The sequence below is a fragment of the Larus michahellis genome, chromosome 6, assembly GCF_964199755.1.
Source record: "Larus michahellis chromosome 6, bLarMic1.1, whole genome shotgun sequence".
NCBI lineage: Eukaryota > Metazoa > Chordata > Aves > Charadriiformes > Laridae > Larus > Larus michahellis.
In genome coordinates, this window is record NC_133901.1 from 55,495,938 (window position 1) to 55,512,892 (window position 16,955).

The 16,955-nt window shown below is 36.9% G+C and overlaps 1 protein-coding gene across 3 annotated transcripts in view; it reads left to right on the plus strand.

The window, feature by feature from the left end:
* The window catches only part of MYOF (myoferlin), a 70,987-nt gene extending 57,414 nt beyond the window's left edge, over positions 1 to 13,573 (plus strand). For 2 of the 3 annotated variants that reach the window (XM_074591539.1, XM_074591540.1), the window contains 16 exons: positions 1,951 to 1,962; positions 3,225 to 3,323; positions 3,981 to 4,106; positions 4,867 to 5,022; positions 5,133 to 5,224; positions 5,930 to 6,100; positions 6,626 to 6,774; positions 6,996 to 7,135; positions 8,106 to 8,194; positions 8,280 to 8,375; positions 8,976 to 9,117; positions 9,417 to 9,516; positions 10,070 to 10,263; positions 11,290 to 11,399; positions 11,754 to 11,901; positions 12,686 to 13,573. In XM_074591539.1, coding sequence (XP_074447640.1) covers positions 1,951 to 1,962; positions 3,225 to 3,323; positions 3,981 to 4,106; positions 4,867 to 5,022; positions 5,133 to 5,224; positions 5,930 to 6,100; positions 6,626 to 6,774; positions 6,996 to 7,135; positions 8,106 to 8,194; positions 8,280 to 8,375; positions 8,976 to 9,117; positions 9,417 to 9,516; positions 10,070 to 10,263; positions 11,290 to 11,399; positions 11,754 to 11,901; positions 12,686 to 12,721 — 1,860 coding nt within the window. In that variant the 3' untranslated portion in view covers positions 12,722 to 13,573. Of the gene's footprint in view, positions 1 to 1,950; positions 1,963 to 3,224; positions 3,324 to 3,980; positions 4,107 to 4,866; positions 5,023 to 5,132; positions 5,225 to 5,929; positions 6,101 to 6,625; positions 6,775 to 6,995; positions 7,136 to 8,105; positions 8,195 to 8,279; positions 8,376 to 8,975; positions 9,118 to 9,416; positions 9,517 to 10,069; positions 10,264 to 11,289; positions 11,400 to 11,753; positions 11,902 to 12,685 lie in introns of those variants that run through there. The other variant, XM_074591541.1, reaches the window with a different exon arrangement.
* Positions 13,574 to 16,955: the final 3,382 nt, after the last annotated feature.

Sequence of the window (16,955 nt, forward strand, 5' to 3'; positions counted from 1 at the left end):
AATATTTAAACTTTGTTTAAAACTTTACTTTCTGGAGATTAAAATAAATTTACAGTAAATAAAATTCTAACTTTTCTAGGGATCCACTATAGCTCTTCATTTTTTTTATACAATTTCAAGACGTTCAAAAAGCTAATAGTTCAGCGTTAGTGTCTTGAAGACTTCATGTGTAACTATCTACAGTGAAGTCACTGGGCATATTAAAAAATGGGCAGTAACCATTACATGATCTTTACCATGTGAATATTTCACTCCAAAATCTCAAATTTATTTCTTTTTATATGGCATTTTATTCTGTGTTTTGGCATTCTGTGAGCACATACATCCTGCTTACCAGTTTTTGTAACAATAATGTTTCCAAATATTGAAGACTCATCATTTGCTTTGGGAATTTTTAAAGAAGGTCTTAAGGTTTTGATTTTTTTTTTTTCTTAACCTCTTCTTCCTAAAGCTACAAAGTGCACTGTTTGAAGAGACATTTGAAGGTATATCAAGGGGAAAACAAATAAACAAAAAAAACCAAACACCCCCTCCCTATTTAAATTCTAAACAGTATGCTTTGATGAAAGATTCAGAGTTCTAAACAATATGTTTTGTGAAAAGGCTCCAAATTGAGAGTTTAAATTATTATTGCATAGTTATGCAAGATACCCTTCATGTTGTCAGCATTACAAACGTTATGTTTAAACACTGTGTTTAAACAAAGTCAAATTTAAATATGGCAAAGTGTTCAAAATTACCTCATGAATTCTGCCTGTAAGGTTTGCAAATCACTAATGATATGGGTTCTGAGAATAAATCACTCCAATTTCCTACAGAAAATCTCACAGTCCCATGCAAATCTGAAAAAATTCTGCTGCATTTCTGATTTGAAGTTAGACAAGGCTACTAAAGTACAGTAGACCCAAACATCCCAGCAAGATAATGACTTAGAGAATAGAAATGGGAGTAAATTAGTATGATATACCAGAGTGATGTCCTAACCTATTGATGCATTTGGCTTGTACTCATAAAAGGTTTCGCATATTTCTTCTGCTTTGCACAAAAAATTACGGATTATGCCTTTAACTTAAAACACAAGGTATCACAAATCACACTTGCTAATCATTGCTTCCAAATGGGATGCATGATGCTTGCTCTTAATGGACTATCTGGTCATAATTACGGTATCTGTGATTTAACAGGTGAAGCGTTTTGGATTGTGCAGATTGTTATTACACTTACACGGATAAATCTATAGACAAATATACTGGTTGTTACTGTAATTTATAATTCTTCGTATTTTTTCAGACTCCTGAAAATCCACAGCCTGTAAACAATTGAAAAACAAGGAAAAAGGAAAAGGCTGTTGAACATTAGCGAATTGTTTTATAAAGAAGCAAATATTCAAAATGTGCAAAAAAATAATTTGCATTTTATGTATGTGAAATTTGTTTGGAAAAGAATCTCTGGAGTAGATTCAGTTTTGTAAATGCTCTTAAAAATTTTTTCATCTGCAATAAATCAGATCCAGTGCTCTTGGCAACCACAGTTGAAAGCAGGAAATCATGCTACTGTGGAAATCAATAAATAGAATCCAGAGTGTAACACTGCAGCGATACAATAAGAAAACCAAACTTCTCTCAGTTTTGCTTTGTTATGTGAAGAACAAAGCACAAGGTGATAATATCTTCCGGTCCTGAAAACTTGCTTTCTTAAATTTACATATATATGCTCCAGTTTAATACCTAGGACATACTGACAGCTGCAAAAAAATAAGTTAAACACATGGTGTCTGAATATGCTTCAAAAGTATTTATAAGTTATTGACGTTAAGAACTTACTTTACATCCATACTATATACAAAACCTTAACCTTTAAAGCCTATTTAACTGTATAAAATTCTACAAATCATATCCTTACTCTTGTTTTTATTTTGTTCTTTTTTTATGAATTGATCCTCATGAGCAGCTTACAGAAAAGGTAATGTATACTACTTTTAAAAATCGACACATTGCTTTCTTGTAAATGAGATCTCCAGCTGAAAATTGGTGTATCATACTGCCTCCTAAATTAGTGTTTTAAGTGTAATCTCTGAAAATGTTTGACGTAAAACCCACCATTAACTTGTAAAATGGTAAATTTAGGAAAAATATGCAAGACTGCAATAATAACCTCTAGATATTAAAAAATAACCCCAAAACCTCTTATTTAATGATTTGTATAATACTTTAAGACTCTCTTTAAATCCAAACAGTATTAAAGATTTTTTCAAATTTACACGGTGAATGAATACTATTCATTACCAACTGAAGTACGTTTTCGGGGCAAATAATTATATTATGCAATCCCTATGGATAAATACAGAAAATAGCATTCTGTTGAACAAAGTGATTATCAGGCTCAAATAAATAAAAATATAAAAAACTTCACAGAAATAGTCTTAGTGGAATGTATAGATTACTAGCATCTAGGGCTTCATGGGCCTCACTGAAGCAGTATTTTTTAAGAGGGCAAGACTCACTGCTCCTTCTTTTCCAACTGCATTTGGTATCATTAAGGTAGATCTCCAGCTGCAAGATTCTGTCACAATACAATCTCCACTGGTTTTAATGGAATGATGTATGGTTAGAGCAGTTACGGGTCTGTCCCAGTGTTATATAGCAACAGTTTTGAGTTAAAAGGGAATGCTGAAAGCAAACTAGCACATTTATGCCTCAGGAGAAAGATTTCAAGGTGTCCACTGTAGTTTTTACACTCATGCAATTCCCGTAGTGAATACCAGGAATGATGGCGTTTTTCCTGAACAGCTGAAACAATGACTGCACCAGCCAGGTGCATGTTCACTTCCTCTGCCTTGAGTGCTGTAGAAGTAGGTGGACAGGCTGTGCTGCACTGCCAGGAGGTGCAGGAGAAAAATACACCCACCTCCTGAAACCAGTCCTTTGAGATAGGTATCTAGATACCAGTAATTAATTGCTTGCTTGGAGATCGCTGGCTGTTGACTGTCAACGCAGCTGGATTATAGACTAGATACTTAAACCTGGCTAAGAGAAATTGCATCTTTTTAACCTTAATATTTACATTCTAATTCTCTTTCAGATGAACCTTTAATATTACTTAACTAAGTTTTAGAGTATACTATCTTTTAGTATACTTAACTGTTCATTGTTTCTCCTGTACAGCCTGATATGAAAGAGGCTTTATCTCCCAATAAAAGAATTTTTTATTTGCTTTTCTTTCAGGAGGAAGAAATTGTTGATTGGTGGAGCAAATTTTATGCTTCAGTAGGAGAATATGAAAAATGTGGACAGTATATTAAAAAAGGATATGACACTTTAAAGGTATAGCTCAGGATAAAGTAAATTAACGTATCTCAATGTTTATAGGCCCAAAACCTGGTCAGAGCTGGGCCCTTTGTTTTTTTTAAATGCTCTTCAAAATTTAACTGTACATGATTTCATGTAAAGGACCATTACTAATTCACGTGGTGACATGAAGGTTTTAAGAAAAGATATCTTTGCTGCTTTTCTACCGAACTACACTCATTAAGAGATGTATTCAGAGTTTAATCTAACCTTCAGTCAAATGGAATTTTACTCTTGATTTCTTTGGGTGCCAGGCAGATCCTAAATAAACTTATACATTAAGTATGAACACAGAGGCTCAGTACTTTTACCGTCTGTTGATTAAAAGTTGAAGCCAGACCACTTTCACTTCTCATCTAATACACCTGACGAAGAAAGTAAAGATAAGCTTGTGGAATGCTATTTACTCTGTTTTTAACAAGGCCTAAATGAAGCTTGATGGCTTATTCTCCAAACGTTGCATTTGCTTCCACTTCGATGTAAAAATAAAAATAGTTCCAAATGCTTTGGTTCCTTAAGATATTCCATCAAACGCACAATACAGTTTGCAGTGCCACAACGGTGGAGCTGATATGTATGATAATTTCTAAACTGCGCTTTTTTCATTTTCCTTTTTCTTTTATTTTTTTTAAGGTGTACGACTGTGAATTGGAAAAAGTACCTGAATTTAATAGCTTAACAGATTTCTGTGATACATTTAAGCTATACAGAGGCAAATCCGAGGACAGTGATGATCCGTCAGTGGTTGGGGAATTCAAGGTAAAGTTCAGATAACAGGCAATAACCAAATGCTAGATACAGTCTCCTGTATGTAAACCACGACAGCAGTTATGTGGGTAAGTCTACATGCAAGCATTTCAGTTTAAACATGGATGGCATGCGTTATATGGGCAATAGATGCTCGTAACTGCTTAGGTACAGGCCCTTCTTTTTCAAGGAAGGTACAGCTACAGATTGCTCACACTAAATGTCATACGTGTTAATTGAAAAGAAATCTCATTCCTGCTAATCTTCCCTGGTACCCGTGGAAGAAAACCTTCCCAGATAACCTCTTGAACAGGGCTAAATTTTCACCTTCAGATGTTCTGACCGAAGCATGTTTTTAGAATGAGTTTGGAATAGATTCTGTCTATGACTTTTAAAGATTAAATTAATGTTAACATTGTATGTAAAAAACAAAACAAAAAAAGCCCCAAACCCCAAACTTTAAATGATGTTTTTGGAGAGGGAAACAAATACAAAGTATGTGTTACATATTCTCAACTGGAGCAAACTGAGTAATTGTGTTGTAATCAAAAGAACCGTATTGATTTAAATCAGCTAAGGATATAACCTTGCCTTTGTAGTAAGTCTTTTACTAAAGTAAAACACAAGACTTCTAAGTGAGTGTGGCTCAGGCTATAATTTTGCTCTTCCTATATAGAACAGAGCGTGTATGTGTGGGATAAATAAGAAAAGACAAACCTAGCAGAATCACCTTTCCACATTTATCTTGACTGAGTCTTTATATTATTTTTAGGGATCCTTTAAAATCTATGCGTTACCTGACGATCCCGCTATTCCACCTCCTCCTCGCCAGTTCCGTGAGCTACCAGACAGTGGGCCTCAGGAGTGTATTGTGCGAATTTATATTGTTCGAGCTTTGCAGCTTCAACCCCAGGATAATAATGGGCTGGTGAGACTTTTTGCTTTTGGAATGTCTGTAAGCTAACTCTGGTGTAGTATATTTTAAATAAAGCTAGTCTTGATAACTATTTCTTAATATTTTTTTCTTATTTTAAATAGTGTGATCCTTATATAAAAATATCCCTAAGTAAAAAAGTAATTGAAGACAGAGATAATTATATCCCTAATACTCTCAACCCAATTTTTGGCAGGTAAGAAATTTTTTTGTATTTCCATTTTATTGTATTTTAGAATGTTTTCCTATTTTTTAAGATGTGTATGTGTATAGAATACAGAGAAGGTTTTAACTCCAAAAACTACTTGGATGTCTCGATGAGTAATCGGCTTAACACATATTCCCAGTACACTGGCCCTTTCCTTCAAAGGCTAATGATATCTTTGAAATACGTGAATAGAAAAATGCAAATTAGGAATGGAGAGGTTGCATCGTCTTTATAATCACTAATGAAAATTCTGGGTCTGGTTTGGTGTCCAGAGCTAGAGGAGGATTTTGATAAATTAGAAAGTTAGGAGAGGAGGACTAGAAGGATTATTAGAGTTTGGAAAGCACACTTCACAATGACGTGCTACAGGATTTCAGTATTTCAGATTATGCAAAGAAATAGGCAGCAAAGAGACCTGATTACAGGTACAAAATACTTTCAAAATTCCAAGGTTTTCCAGAATTATTCTGGAAGTCAAAGTTAAAAAGTTCGATTAGAAATAAAGCAAACAAACAAAAACATGCAGAGAATAATTAACCATGGAGTACTTTACCTCAAGGGTAATGGATTCAGCAGCTGTAGAAACCATGAGGCTGCATATCTTGAAAGTAAATTCAGAGAATTAGCAAAAGAATTTCTAATTCAGAGAATTAGAAAAGAGCAAATAGCATTAACTGGACATTTTTTGTTTAGAATGTATGAACTCAGCTGCTTCTTGCCTCAAGAAAAGGATCTGAAAATTTCTGTCTATGACTATGACACATTGACTCGTGATGAAAAAGTGGGTGAAACCATAATTGATCTTGAGAACAGATTCCTTTCTCGTTATGGATCTCACTGTGGCATCCCACAGCAGTACTGCATGTAAGTCATTTTGTCTATTGAAAATTTTTATCTGTAAGATCTAGTATCCAGTCTCTGTAAAAAATCTGGGCTTCCTTCATCTTAATTATATGGTTAAAAAACAACGCTATGGCTTCTCATGGGTATTTGTTGTGCTCACTTCATCATCTGAATTCCAAGTTAAGCTGCAAAGTCTCCAGAAGAGCCTTGACTGAAAACCATCATGTCAAACATTTTAATATTCTATTTATATGGTAATGTGTGTTATTTCTGTCCAGATAACATACACTTAACAGAATTTTCTGACCTATTCATGGAAATAAATATGAAAGCACCTGTTAGCATAAATTATTTTGATATGTAAAGAAAAAAGCACTCTGTCTTGGAAGGTAATTGAGCTGTTACAAAATTATGTCACTCTATCAAACTCAAGTGGCCCCAATCTAGGCAGTTACAGTTACAGCTGCCCTTTCTGGATTAGTTTAATAAATACATACCCTGAATGGTGAATAATTTTAGGATGTGTTTCTGTTGCTTTCCTAAAAGTTCAGGTGTGAATACGTGGCGTGATCAACTAAAACCAACCCAGTTATTGCAAAATGTAGCCAGGTTTAAAGGCTACACTCCTCCTGTCCTCTCAGAGAATGGCAGAAAGATTAACTATGGGGGACGAGACTACACTTTGGAGGAAGCTGGTGAGCTTGTTCACTTATATTTCTGTCTTAACTTCATATTGATACAAATAATAAAACTTTTCAGTTATTTACGGAAAATTAGAAAAATAATTTGATTTTTTAAAATGTTGGGCACAGTTTTCTGCTCAATTTTAAATATCTGGTTTTAAGTTTTTTTAAAAAGTTCAAATTCAAATTCTGTTTCATGAGCCCTTATTCTTTTTCCATTTCTTTTATTTCAGAAGCTAACAAAATTTTGCATCAGCATCTTGGTCCAGGTGAAGAGCGGCTAGCTCTTCATATCCTCAGAACCCAGGGTTTGGTACCCGAACATGTGGAGACAAGGACCTTATACAGCACCTTCCAGCCCAATATCTCACAGGTACTACGAACCGGTTTACTTCTGGTTTCTTGAATGCAGAAATGGAGCACTCCTATATTTATATCATGTTGTCAATTAAGTGGTATCATTCAGATGGAAGAGGCTACAAATTATGATTACTTGGCTGAGAAACTGAAGCAGGTTACTCTAGAAACAACAAAATGCAGTTATGTTTTGCCATTAAGACCCCCAAATGACACCTTAAACACTGATAGAGTGGAAATTGGGAAAGATTTATTTATTACTTTGTTACTGAAATAAATGGGAACATGTGTTTATTACCTCACTAACAATAAAGGAGACAGCCTGTCTCAAGAGGTTGCTAGCTACATTCAACAAATGAGACCAAACTTGTCATTTCTCTATAGGTCCAGAGGTGCTAGTAAACTAGTCTTATACTGGACCTCTCTGTTAGAGAGGAACAAAGGCTAACATTTGTTTTGCAGCATTTACTAACTCTCCAGTGGTTGTTTTTTTAAGACAGTTTCTGCAGCAACCAGCAAACTTATCTGCAAAAATAAAGCAGCTTGCATTTGAAATAAAGTATAAAATCTGCAGTGGTTGCCTTATTTCAGAGTCTAGTTAAGGGGACTGACCATCTACACTGGATAGGCCACTAGCTGCAAACTGTCAGACACGTGTGACACTGTACTTAATGCCACCTGTGAGAGAACGGAAACTTGGACCTACAGGATGAGAACTACTTAGGCACGTGACTTGCAGTGAATTCACTAGAAATTAACATCCCCACCATCTTCTGAATTCTTGGCATTGTTCATTTGAAGAAGCTTATACAACATGAGGGATTGGGCTTGCTCCTACCTGAAGTCTGTAGAAGTTCTGACATTGGTAACATGAGTGTGCTGTGCTTTGTGGCTAAAATTAACACTAAGCATGTCAAGTAAGCACTTCCATGGAATTACCATGACAAACCTGTATGCAACAAACAATCCCTTCTCCCCTGCTACAGGGAAAGCTCCAGATGTGGGTTGATGTTTTCCCCAAAAGCTTAGGACCACCAGGCCCTCCCTTCAACATCACTCCCCGAAAAGCCAAGAAGTGAGTATCTGTATATACTACACACCACCTGGCAGCCCTGACAAAAGCAATTCAATTCTCTTTCCCCAAACATATTCTCTCCTAGGTATATCTTGCGGGTGATTGTCTGGAACACCAAAGATGTCCTTCTGGATGAAAAGAGCATCACAGGGGAAGAAATGAGTGACATTTACGTAAAGGGGTATGAGCACCTTGTCATGTAATGCTTACAAATGAATGATGTTCAGAATGTCCTGGGAATGCCTAGACCATGGGATCCAAAGATTATTTGGTTCAGCCAAGTCAGTGGACACTACAGCCTCTGAAATAGTGCTAACCTCAGAGAAGTACAGAAGTATTATAAGATAAAGCATGACCATTTAATGTGCAGTGAAAGATCCCAGAAGTTCATCTCTTGAGATGGGAAGCAACTGAAAAGACAGTGAGTTAGTTTTGGTGATGCATAACCTGGATTCTTACTTTTATGTTTCCTAGTCTTAATGTAAAAAGTTAAATAGAAATCAGAGAAATATACTACTAGGCTATTGATCTTCTTTCTCCTAAAAAAGAAATAAAAAACCCCAGCCAACAACTCACCACTGATATAGTACTGGTTTTAGCAGATCAGAAATTCAGTTCAGATGTTCCTATTTACAGTGCCAAATTGAAAGCAAACTGAGAAAGGGTGTGAAAGACTCTCCAGCCCTCTTATGGCTTGTTTGCAACCACTTAATGACATGGTTACAGTACAAACAAGCACCAGTGTAATCCCACTGCAAACACCAGACACATCTATTTTCAGATGGATGCCTGGTAATGAAGAAAATAAGCAGAAAACCGATGTCCACTACCGTTCATTGGATGGTGAAGGGAACTTTAACTGGAGATTTGTTTTTCCTTTTGACTATCTCCCAGCGGAGCAACTCTGTGTAGTTTCCAAAAAGGTAAGATTTCTAAAGATTTCAATACTTAGAATACAGATTGTAATTAATCCGATAATTTTGTACCTACATATTGAAAGAGACAGTTTGGCTCAGTTCTGCATACTTTTGAACAGATTCAATTTTGCCTTTCAGCCAGGAACAATACACTGGCAACAACAGCAGTCTCGTCTTAGCAAGGGCAAGATTAGATTCTTAATAATTCCACCAACCCCAGAATTCACAAGTACTAACAGACCACAGCTCTTAATTTTCGTCAGTAATGTTAAAAAGGTGCTTGGGTTTTGTTTTTAAAATTTTAGGAACATTTTTGGAGTCTTGACAAGACAGAATTCAGAATCCCACCCAAACTCATCATTCAGATATGGGATAATGACAAGTTCTCCTTGGATGACTATCTGGGTAAGACTTCTAAGAAAAGAATTATTCTTGCCTCAAAGAAAGAGATAAAACCAAACAATTCTAAACTATCACATAAGGATTGTGTTTACGAAGTGAGCCACTGAGCATGCAGATACACTCCTGCTTTCCCACACAGTGCAAGGTTACTTGTGCTCGCGAACGAATGAGTGAATTAAAGTTAGATAAATCACGCATTTAACTATCAGAAATTACATTAGTATTATATTGCTATTTGGCTATCTTCTGTTTACTTGTGTGGGGAAAAAAACCTCTTAAAAATCAAGTGATCTTGCATTAAAAAAGGGGGAGGAGAGCTTGCTAAGTCCCATTTATCAACATCAGTGCTTTCAACGCCAGCAAGATGGGCTTAAACACAGCCTGATGTGTCCCACTTCCCGGCCCCACAACATCCTTAGACAAACAAGAATGTAATGTGTATGCTGATTGTTTTTCCTGTGTAACATGTTTAGAGATAGGAAAGGTTGATGTTGAGCCACTGTGCTGTATGGTTGGTTGTGTTATGTGGTGTTTGTTTTTTTTATCCATCTCCTAGGCTTTGTGGAACTTGATTTACACAAAACAATCATTCCAGCAAAAGTTCCAGAGAAGTGCAATATAGACATGATTCCAGAGTACAAGGCGGAGAGTTCCCAGAAGGCTCCCCGGACCGCTTCTCTCTTTGAACAGAAATCCATGAAAGGATGGTGGCCATGTTATGTTGAAAAGGATGGGTCCCGTATTTTAGCGGTATGATTATTACTTCTTTAACAAGTACTTGAAACATACTCACCTTGCTTTTCAAATTATAAAGAAAGACTGTAAAGAGTCCCCCACTTAGCTGTTAGCTTTCAGTGGATAGACAGGAGGAGTAAATAGAACATTCCATGCACAAGTTCAGGAATTTTGCTCCATCAATAATTTTTTGTTTTGAAGTATGAGTTTAATACCTACATTTATTTATTTTGTTTTTAACTCTGTTTAACTTGAAGGACTCTTGCACCAGGTTGAGTCGTGTTATCTCGCCAAAGCAGCCAACAGAGTTACTGTGTGAATGAATTTATCACGTTATTGCTTAAGAGAAACACAAGACATCCTAAATGCATTAAAGACTACAGAAAAAAGTTTAAATCCAAAGCATTTTTGTACACAGCAAATATAATTTATATACTGAGAACCCAGACTTGCTTCATGAGTACAAGGGCAATGAGAAGACCTAAAGCATTTTAACCTGTTCTGTGAAGAATATAAATGCATATTTATCACTTGCTAGAATATTAAGCCTTTCAAGTGTATCTGTTTCTTCTTTCTAATGTTTCTGCCTTTAAACTTTACTACTGGAATTGAATAAATAAGGAAAAATATTCAGAAACATCTATCAGCCATAGCATTATAAATAATGAGATCCTTAGTCATTTGGAAAAGATGCAGTCCTTCGTTTGTTCTGGAAAGAAGAGAATTGGGGTTTTTTTGCTCTTGAGAGAAAAGAACTGGTTTTGTTTAGCTAAATTGGAAAAAAAACAATGTATAGCTTAAAACAGAACTACAAATTAATTAACAGAACCATTTTATGTACTGTGATTTTCTTTTTCTATTTGTCATTCTCTAATGCTTTGTTGTGACTCTGTCATAGTGCAGAAATAAATGTATTTTGAGAAGGAAAGGGAAAACACACAGATACACACAATGAGCTGATCCTAAACTGTGCTGTACAAGTACCAAACAAGTATTATTAGTGCTGTTTCAAGCTTGTCTCGTGTCACATGTTTTCTGAAGGGCAAAGTTGAAATGACATTGGAAGTTGTCAATGAAAAAGAAGCTGAGGAAAGGCCAGCTGGTAAAGGAAGAGATGAACCCAACATGAACCCCAAACTAGACCTACCAAAGTAAGATATTTTTCTCTGACTAGCTTGAGAAATATGTATTATCTAGCTACTGTGATGTTCTTGACAAACTCTGCATGCAGTAACGGATCTATTAGACATCAATGATCCTGTGCAAAAGTTCATTTACAAAAGCCAGTCTTGTTTCTTTCTGCAAGCATTAGGATAAAATGCAAGGTGGTTTCAGTATTAATGGCACGTGTTTACTGAAACTGCTATCTTACATTACAAAACTATCTCTGTTTTCTTCAACCTCCAAACTAGAGTGTTTTAATGGGTTTTTATGTGTTACATTCTCATGCTTAAGTATTCCCTGTTTTTATAGTATGAGTAATATTTGTTTCTCTCAAAATGCAGCCGACCAGATACTTCCTTCCTTTGGTTTACAAATCCTTGCAAGACAATGAAATTTATTGTGTGGCGCAGGTTTAAATGGCTCTTTTTAGGCCTTATCATCTTGCTGATTTTGCTCTTGTTTGTAGCAGTACTCCTCTATTCATTGCCGGTAAGAATTTTTAAATGTTATTGTTCTTCAGTTGTGGTATGAAGCTAGCTTATATGTGAGTCATCAAGAGGATACACTCCTTACTCGGACGAGAGATTCTATCAACTCAGTCTTAGCAGGGAGATAAGAATTATCATAGAATCATCAAACAGTTTGGGCTGGAAGGGAGCTTTAAAGGTCATCTAGTCGCAACCCCCCTGCAATGAGCAGGGACATCTTCAACTAGATCAGGTTGCTCAGAGCCCTGTACAACCTGACCTTGAATGTTTACAGGGACGGGGCATCTACCACCTCTCTGGGCAACCTGTGCCACTGTTTCACCACCCTCATTGTAAAAAATTTCTTCCTTTTAATCTCCTCCCTTTTAGTTTAAAGCCATTACCCCTTGTCCTATCACAACAGGCCCTGCTAAAGACAAAACAGGCCCCACAAAATGATAGGGATTATATCCTTATAGCTATAAACAATTTCAACTGATTTTTATTGAGGAAAAAAAAAATTATGTTAAAATTAACCTATTAACTAAAGATGAAGCAAATGAATGCTTTAGAAGTGTTAATAACCTACACAATTAAAAATAGTTAATAGATGGTCTAGAGTCTGGATTTCAGTCTACTTTAATCTGAAATATTTTACTCATTTTTACTGTATTTTAACTGAAATTACCATACCCTGAATACCTTCTGATCCATTTTAATATCTTAAATGTCTTTTACAAAACTAAACTGAAGTATTTTCTGTACATCTTTTTACGTCTATTGTTTCTTCCTTTCTCCCCTAACAGAACTATTTGTCAATGAAGATCGTGAAGCCGATTTAAAGAAGAGTTTTTTACTTCATCTTTTTAGATAGTAATGAGGTTTCGCCTCAGGCTGTGGACCAAATTCAGCAAGGCTCTCCATCCTTTTTATCTGCTATTATTTGGAACTGTAAAATAGATAAGTACAAATTTAACAGAGGTTAGCCAAGGTTCAAGGGGTCATGACAGGTGTTTTTATAAAACAAAGGATAAACCCCCTCATATATCATGCACACTTTTTTTACTTCAGTAGTATCTACACCTGGTAAAATTCTGACTTCCTTGCTCTTAAACTAGATTTTTCATAAAAATCACTCAGGAGGCTGCCTGCTATTGCTATCTCTATTTTTTTTTAATGCATACGTCCTGTTGAGAATTCCTTTCTATTGGGGCACACTTTGAAACTTTGCATTTTAACTTAATGAAAAACAAGCACTACTTATGTATACTAAAGAAAGCTCACACTGCAATCAAAGAAGGATCAGACATTGTTTCTAGAAAAGTTTTCAGCACCATGCTGAGTAAAATTCTTAATTACTGCACTGTAGACTTGACAACGCTATATATGTATCTTGACAACAACTGCATGCGCAGAGAAATAAATAATATACTGTTTACTTAGTATAATTTACAAATGTTTAAATAAATTTATCCACAAGTAAAATGCAAGTTTACAGGTTTTTTTATGTATTGCAAAACTACAATGCATTAGGTATTGTATAGTGTCTATCAGAGGATGCAATGCCAGAAATCTGGACTTTAAGGTATTTTACTGTTATCTTTACAGTGAAGAATAAGGAAATACTTTTGCACAAAGTTCTAATGAATTTCTTCATTAATTAGGAAATTAATAAAGAAATGTTGAATAGTTTCACTATACTTGAATCAAAACATAAGAGGATACACAACCCAGATTCAACCCGTGTTTGAAATCTGATCTGCACATGGGAAGTATTTCATGTAGCCTGTTTCTTCTCCCTAGGCACAGTAAAGTATAATCTGCACTAAAAATCCAGTTATAGTCTGGGATTCCACCTCCCTTTTATGGAGGGCCAAAGCAGAAGCACGTCTCTGAACATTCTCTGGTGCTTGAGATGTAGAAAATTTTCAGCAGAACCTGAAATCAGCATTTTGTATGACTGCTACACTCTTGACTGGATAAAAACTTCAGCTGTCTTTAAAAAGATGACAAAAACAACTGCAAGAATGAATTAGTCTTGAATAATCTCTGCAATTGTATTTAGTGGCACACAACGCTTTCTTGTAACACAGCACTGTAAAATAAGCATACGCTTGTCAGGCAAAATAAGTAAATTATACTGACTTAATTCTGTTAAACAAGCTAGAGTAAAGGTATTACATGAAATAATTTCCAGAATGTGAAGTCCCATTGGCTAGAGTGCAGCAAGCAGCAGTCACCTTGTCAAAAAGATAACAACGCCCTTATTTTTTAGTTAAGAAACTCTCAAGCATCTTGACTTATGAAAGAGAGCTCAGAGCTGGAACTAATCACCATCCAGATGGATCGTCCCTTCACTAATGACAAAATAGCACTCCAGAAATAACTGGTAATTTGCATGAGCTAATGTTTGATCATCCACTATTAAAATCTGTCTCAATCAATGCTATAAATTTGACGTACGGTGAAAATCACAGCAGCCTTATTCTCATTGTAAGACAAGAAAGCATGTTCCTTGTAAGGGTTGTAATTAGAAAGCATTTAACTTGAAAGAGCATTCCCCAGAAAACAATTATGAAATGGAGTTGAGATCTGAGCAAGCCTGTTCACCCAGCATTTAGAGAGTGGCAGGTACTGCCCTTCTGAGCTGAGTTCACCCTCTTTCAGATGCCTTTTTGTCCAAGCATGCATAGGCTTGATAGTTTCACTACAATTAGGCAATGCTATTAAAAACATAACTGAAAAGTCTGAGAAGCCATTCTGTTTCCCAGCCTGCTCCAGTAACAAACAAAAGAAAACATATGCTCACAAGAAAGAAAACGTGATCATTAATATTTACATACAATATTAGTCAAATCTGTAATCCCTGGTGTAGCTGCTGTGCGTCACTCCAACAAACAATAACTTTTTTGCCTAGTTCAAACAGTTCGCAAAGATTTAGTCCTGTGTAGGGAACAACTTTATGCTGCTCTTGTTCTGCACTGACTTTGGCCAGGACAGCTCTGTACTGCTTCAGTTGCCAGCAACTGAGGCAAACATCCTTTGAGGCCACAGAAAAAAGGGCAGAAATGTAGATGTGCCTGATATCACTCTTTCTTATAACAGGAAATTACTTAACCCCAGGAACTCCTCCTCCTATGAGTTTGCTTTGCCTAACCTGATAAGCTGACATATATTTTGGCCTGTGAGCTGATGGGGCCAGTCCAGCTGCACTCCAGTCACCAAATCCCCAGTACGCAGACTCTGTGCTTCACAGAAAAGATTATCTGGGTCTAAAGGAGCTGTAAGGGCTGTAAGGAGGCTAACGGCTACTGTCACATACTTTACAACTAGACAGATTGTACAAGAAAGAATCATCATGTAGCTCAAGAAGAAAAATCTGCACCTAAACCAGCTCAGTGTAAAATAAAGAGGCAGTAAACTCATCCTCTACAAGCTGTTCTTGCATTTCTTTGAACAACCACAAGATGACATCCCAAGTCTCATGTGCTCACAAAGTCCTTCCAGTACCTCTGTTTTATTCCTATCCTAAATACATCTCACATACAGAAATGAACAAGATACATTTAATAGTTAAGGGAAAATACAGTCCCATCAAAGTCCATTGCTTCTAAGTGTATTTGGAAAGCACAGCTGTCAGCGCCTTTGGGACCTTCCTATTCTATACAAACAGAAAGTGACTCCAAGTCTGGTCCTCACTGACTTTAACGCTGCTGTACAAGTAGGATTTCCACTCTGTGCCACTGGATGCCTAAGTAGCTATTTAGCAACTTGAAGGCAGTACCAGAGAGAGATGGCAGCATTCAGTGTTGAACCTTGTGTCAACGCTAGCTCAGCTCGTAAAAGAGCACTCAGCTTTTTACACGGCACTTTCCATTGCTCAGAGTTGCATGTCACATACAGAGACAGGGACTTGAATCAGAAAGACAATTCTCTAAAGAATGAAAATTACAAAGTTCTTTAAAAATTCATATGCAGAAAAGAAATGAGAATACACATTATGTCTGTCGAGTCTGACCATGCTCTGACCACAAAACTACCCTCTGAAAAAGTTTGTCTCCTTTGTAACCTTTGCTGTGGCTAAGAGATGAAATCCAGCGGCAAATACAAGACGAGGAACACAGTAGGGGAAAAAAACATACTTCCCTGAAGCCACCAAAATACTCTGAATGCATTGTAACTGCTCATGAAAGACTCCGAGGCAGTTCTGTTCCCAGATCTACAAGGTGTCAGGACCAGTAGAAAAAAAAAAGCACCAGGACGTTCAGAACACAGCAGGAGGTACACAGACACCCTTAGCGGAGCACCGGGACCACCAGCCACCTCAAAGGGATCCACGAGAGCCTGTACAGAGGAGAGAGGCACTTGCTGAACGCTTTTAGGGGATCTACCTCGAGATGGTCACCGAGAGACAATGAGCCTACAGCATGTCTTACACCAGCCTAAGTGCATGCCTTATACCTCACAGCTCAGGCTGCAGCAGGGTGCCAGCATCCACGTGGAATCTGCAGACCAAACAACCTCCCCTCCATTCCCTTCTGCAACAGTGCTGCTACCACAACAGGAGCGCTGAAAAGTGTTCGTTCCCTCCAACACTGCATCAGTAATGGCACGCTCAGCCAGGCAGCAGATTTGGGTTTAAACCTTTCGGGCAGAGAAGTGACCTAAACCTGCACTTCCAGTCTCCTGTGTAATTCCTATTACTGTTAAGCAATTATGGTAAAACAGAAGACACGATCACCACCATCTTCTACAAAGAAAGTGTGGGCATTCAGTGCTGCAGCTGGTTGCACTCTCAGACTGCCTACCACCTCCAGCCCAGGCCTTCAGAGATACTGAAACTTTTGGTCACAACGAAGATTAGGTGCCAATCTGCTCAGCCATAAGACACACATACTTCCAGAAAGGAAGAGATGTGGAACTAGGAGTGACTGGAGAGTTTATATAAGCCTTAAGTGCAACTGCTCTTAGGCAGCAATGGAACAGTTACAGATTTATACCTAAGCACCTGAACTCCCATCAGTACCTCTTTACACAGCTGTGTCCTCTATTGGGTCTGCCTTTGAGAGCACCTCA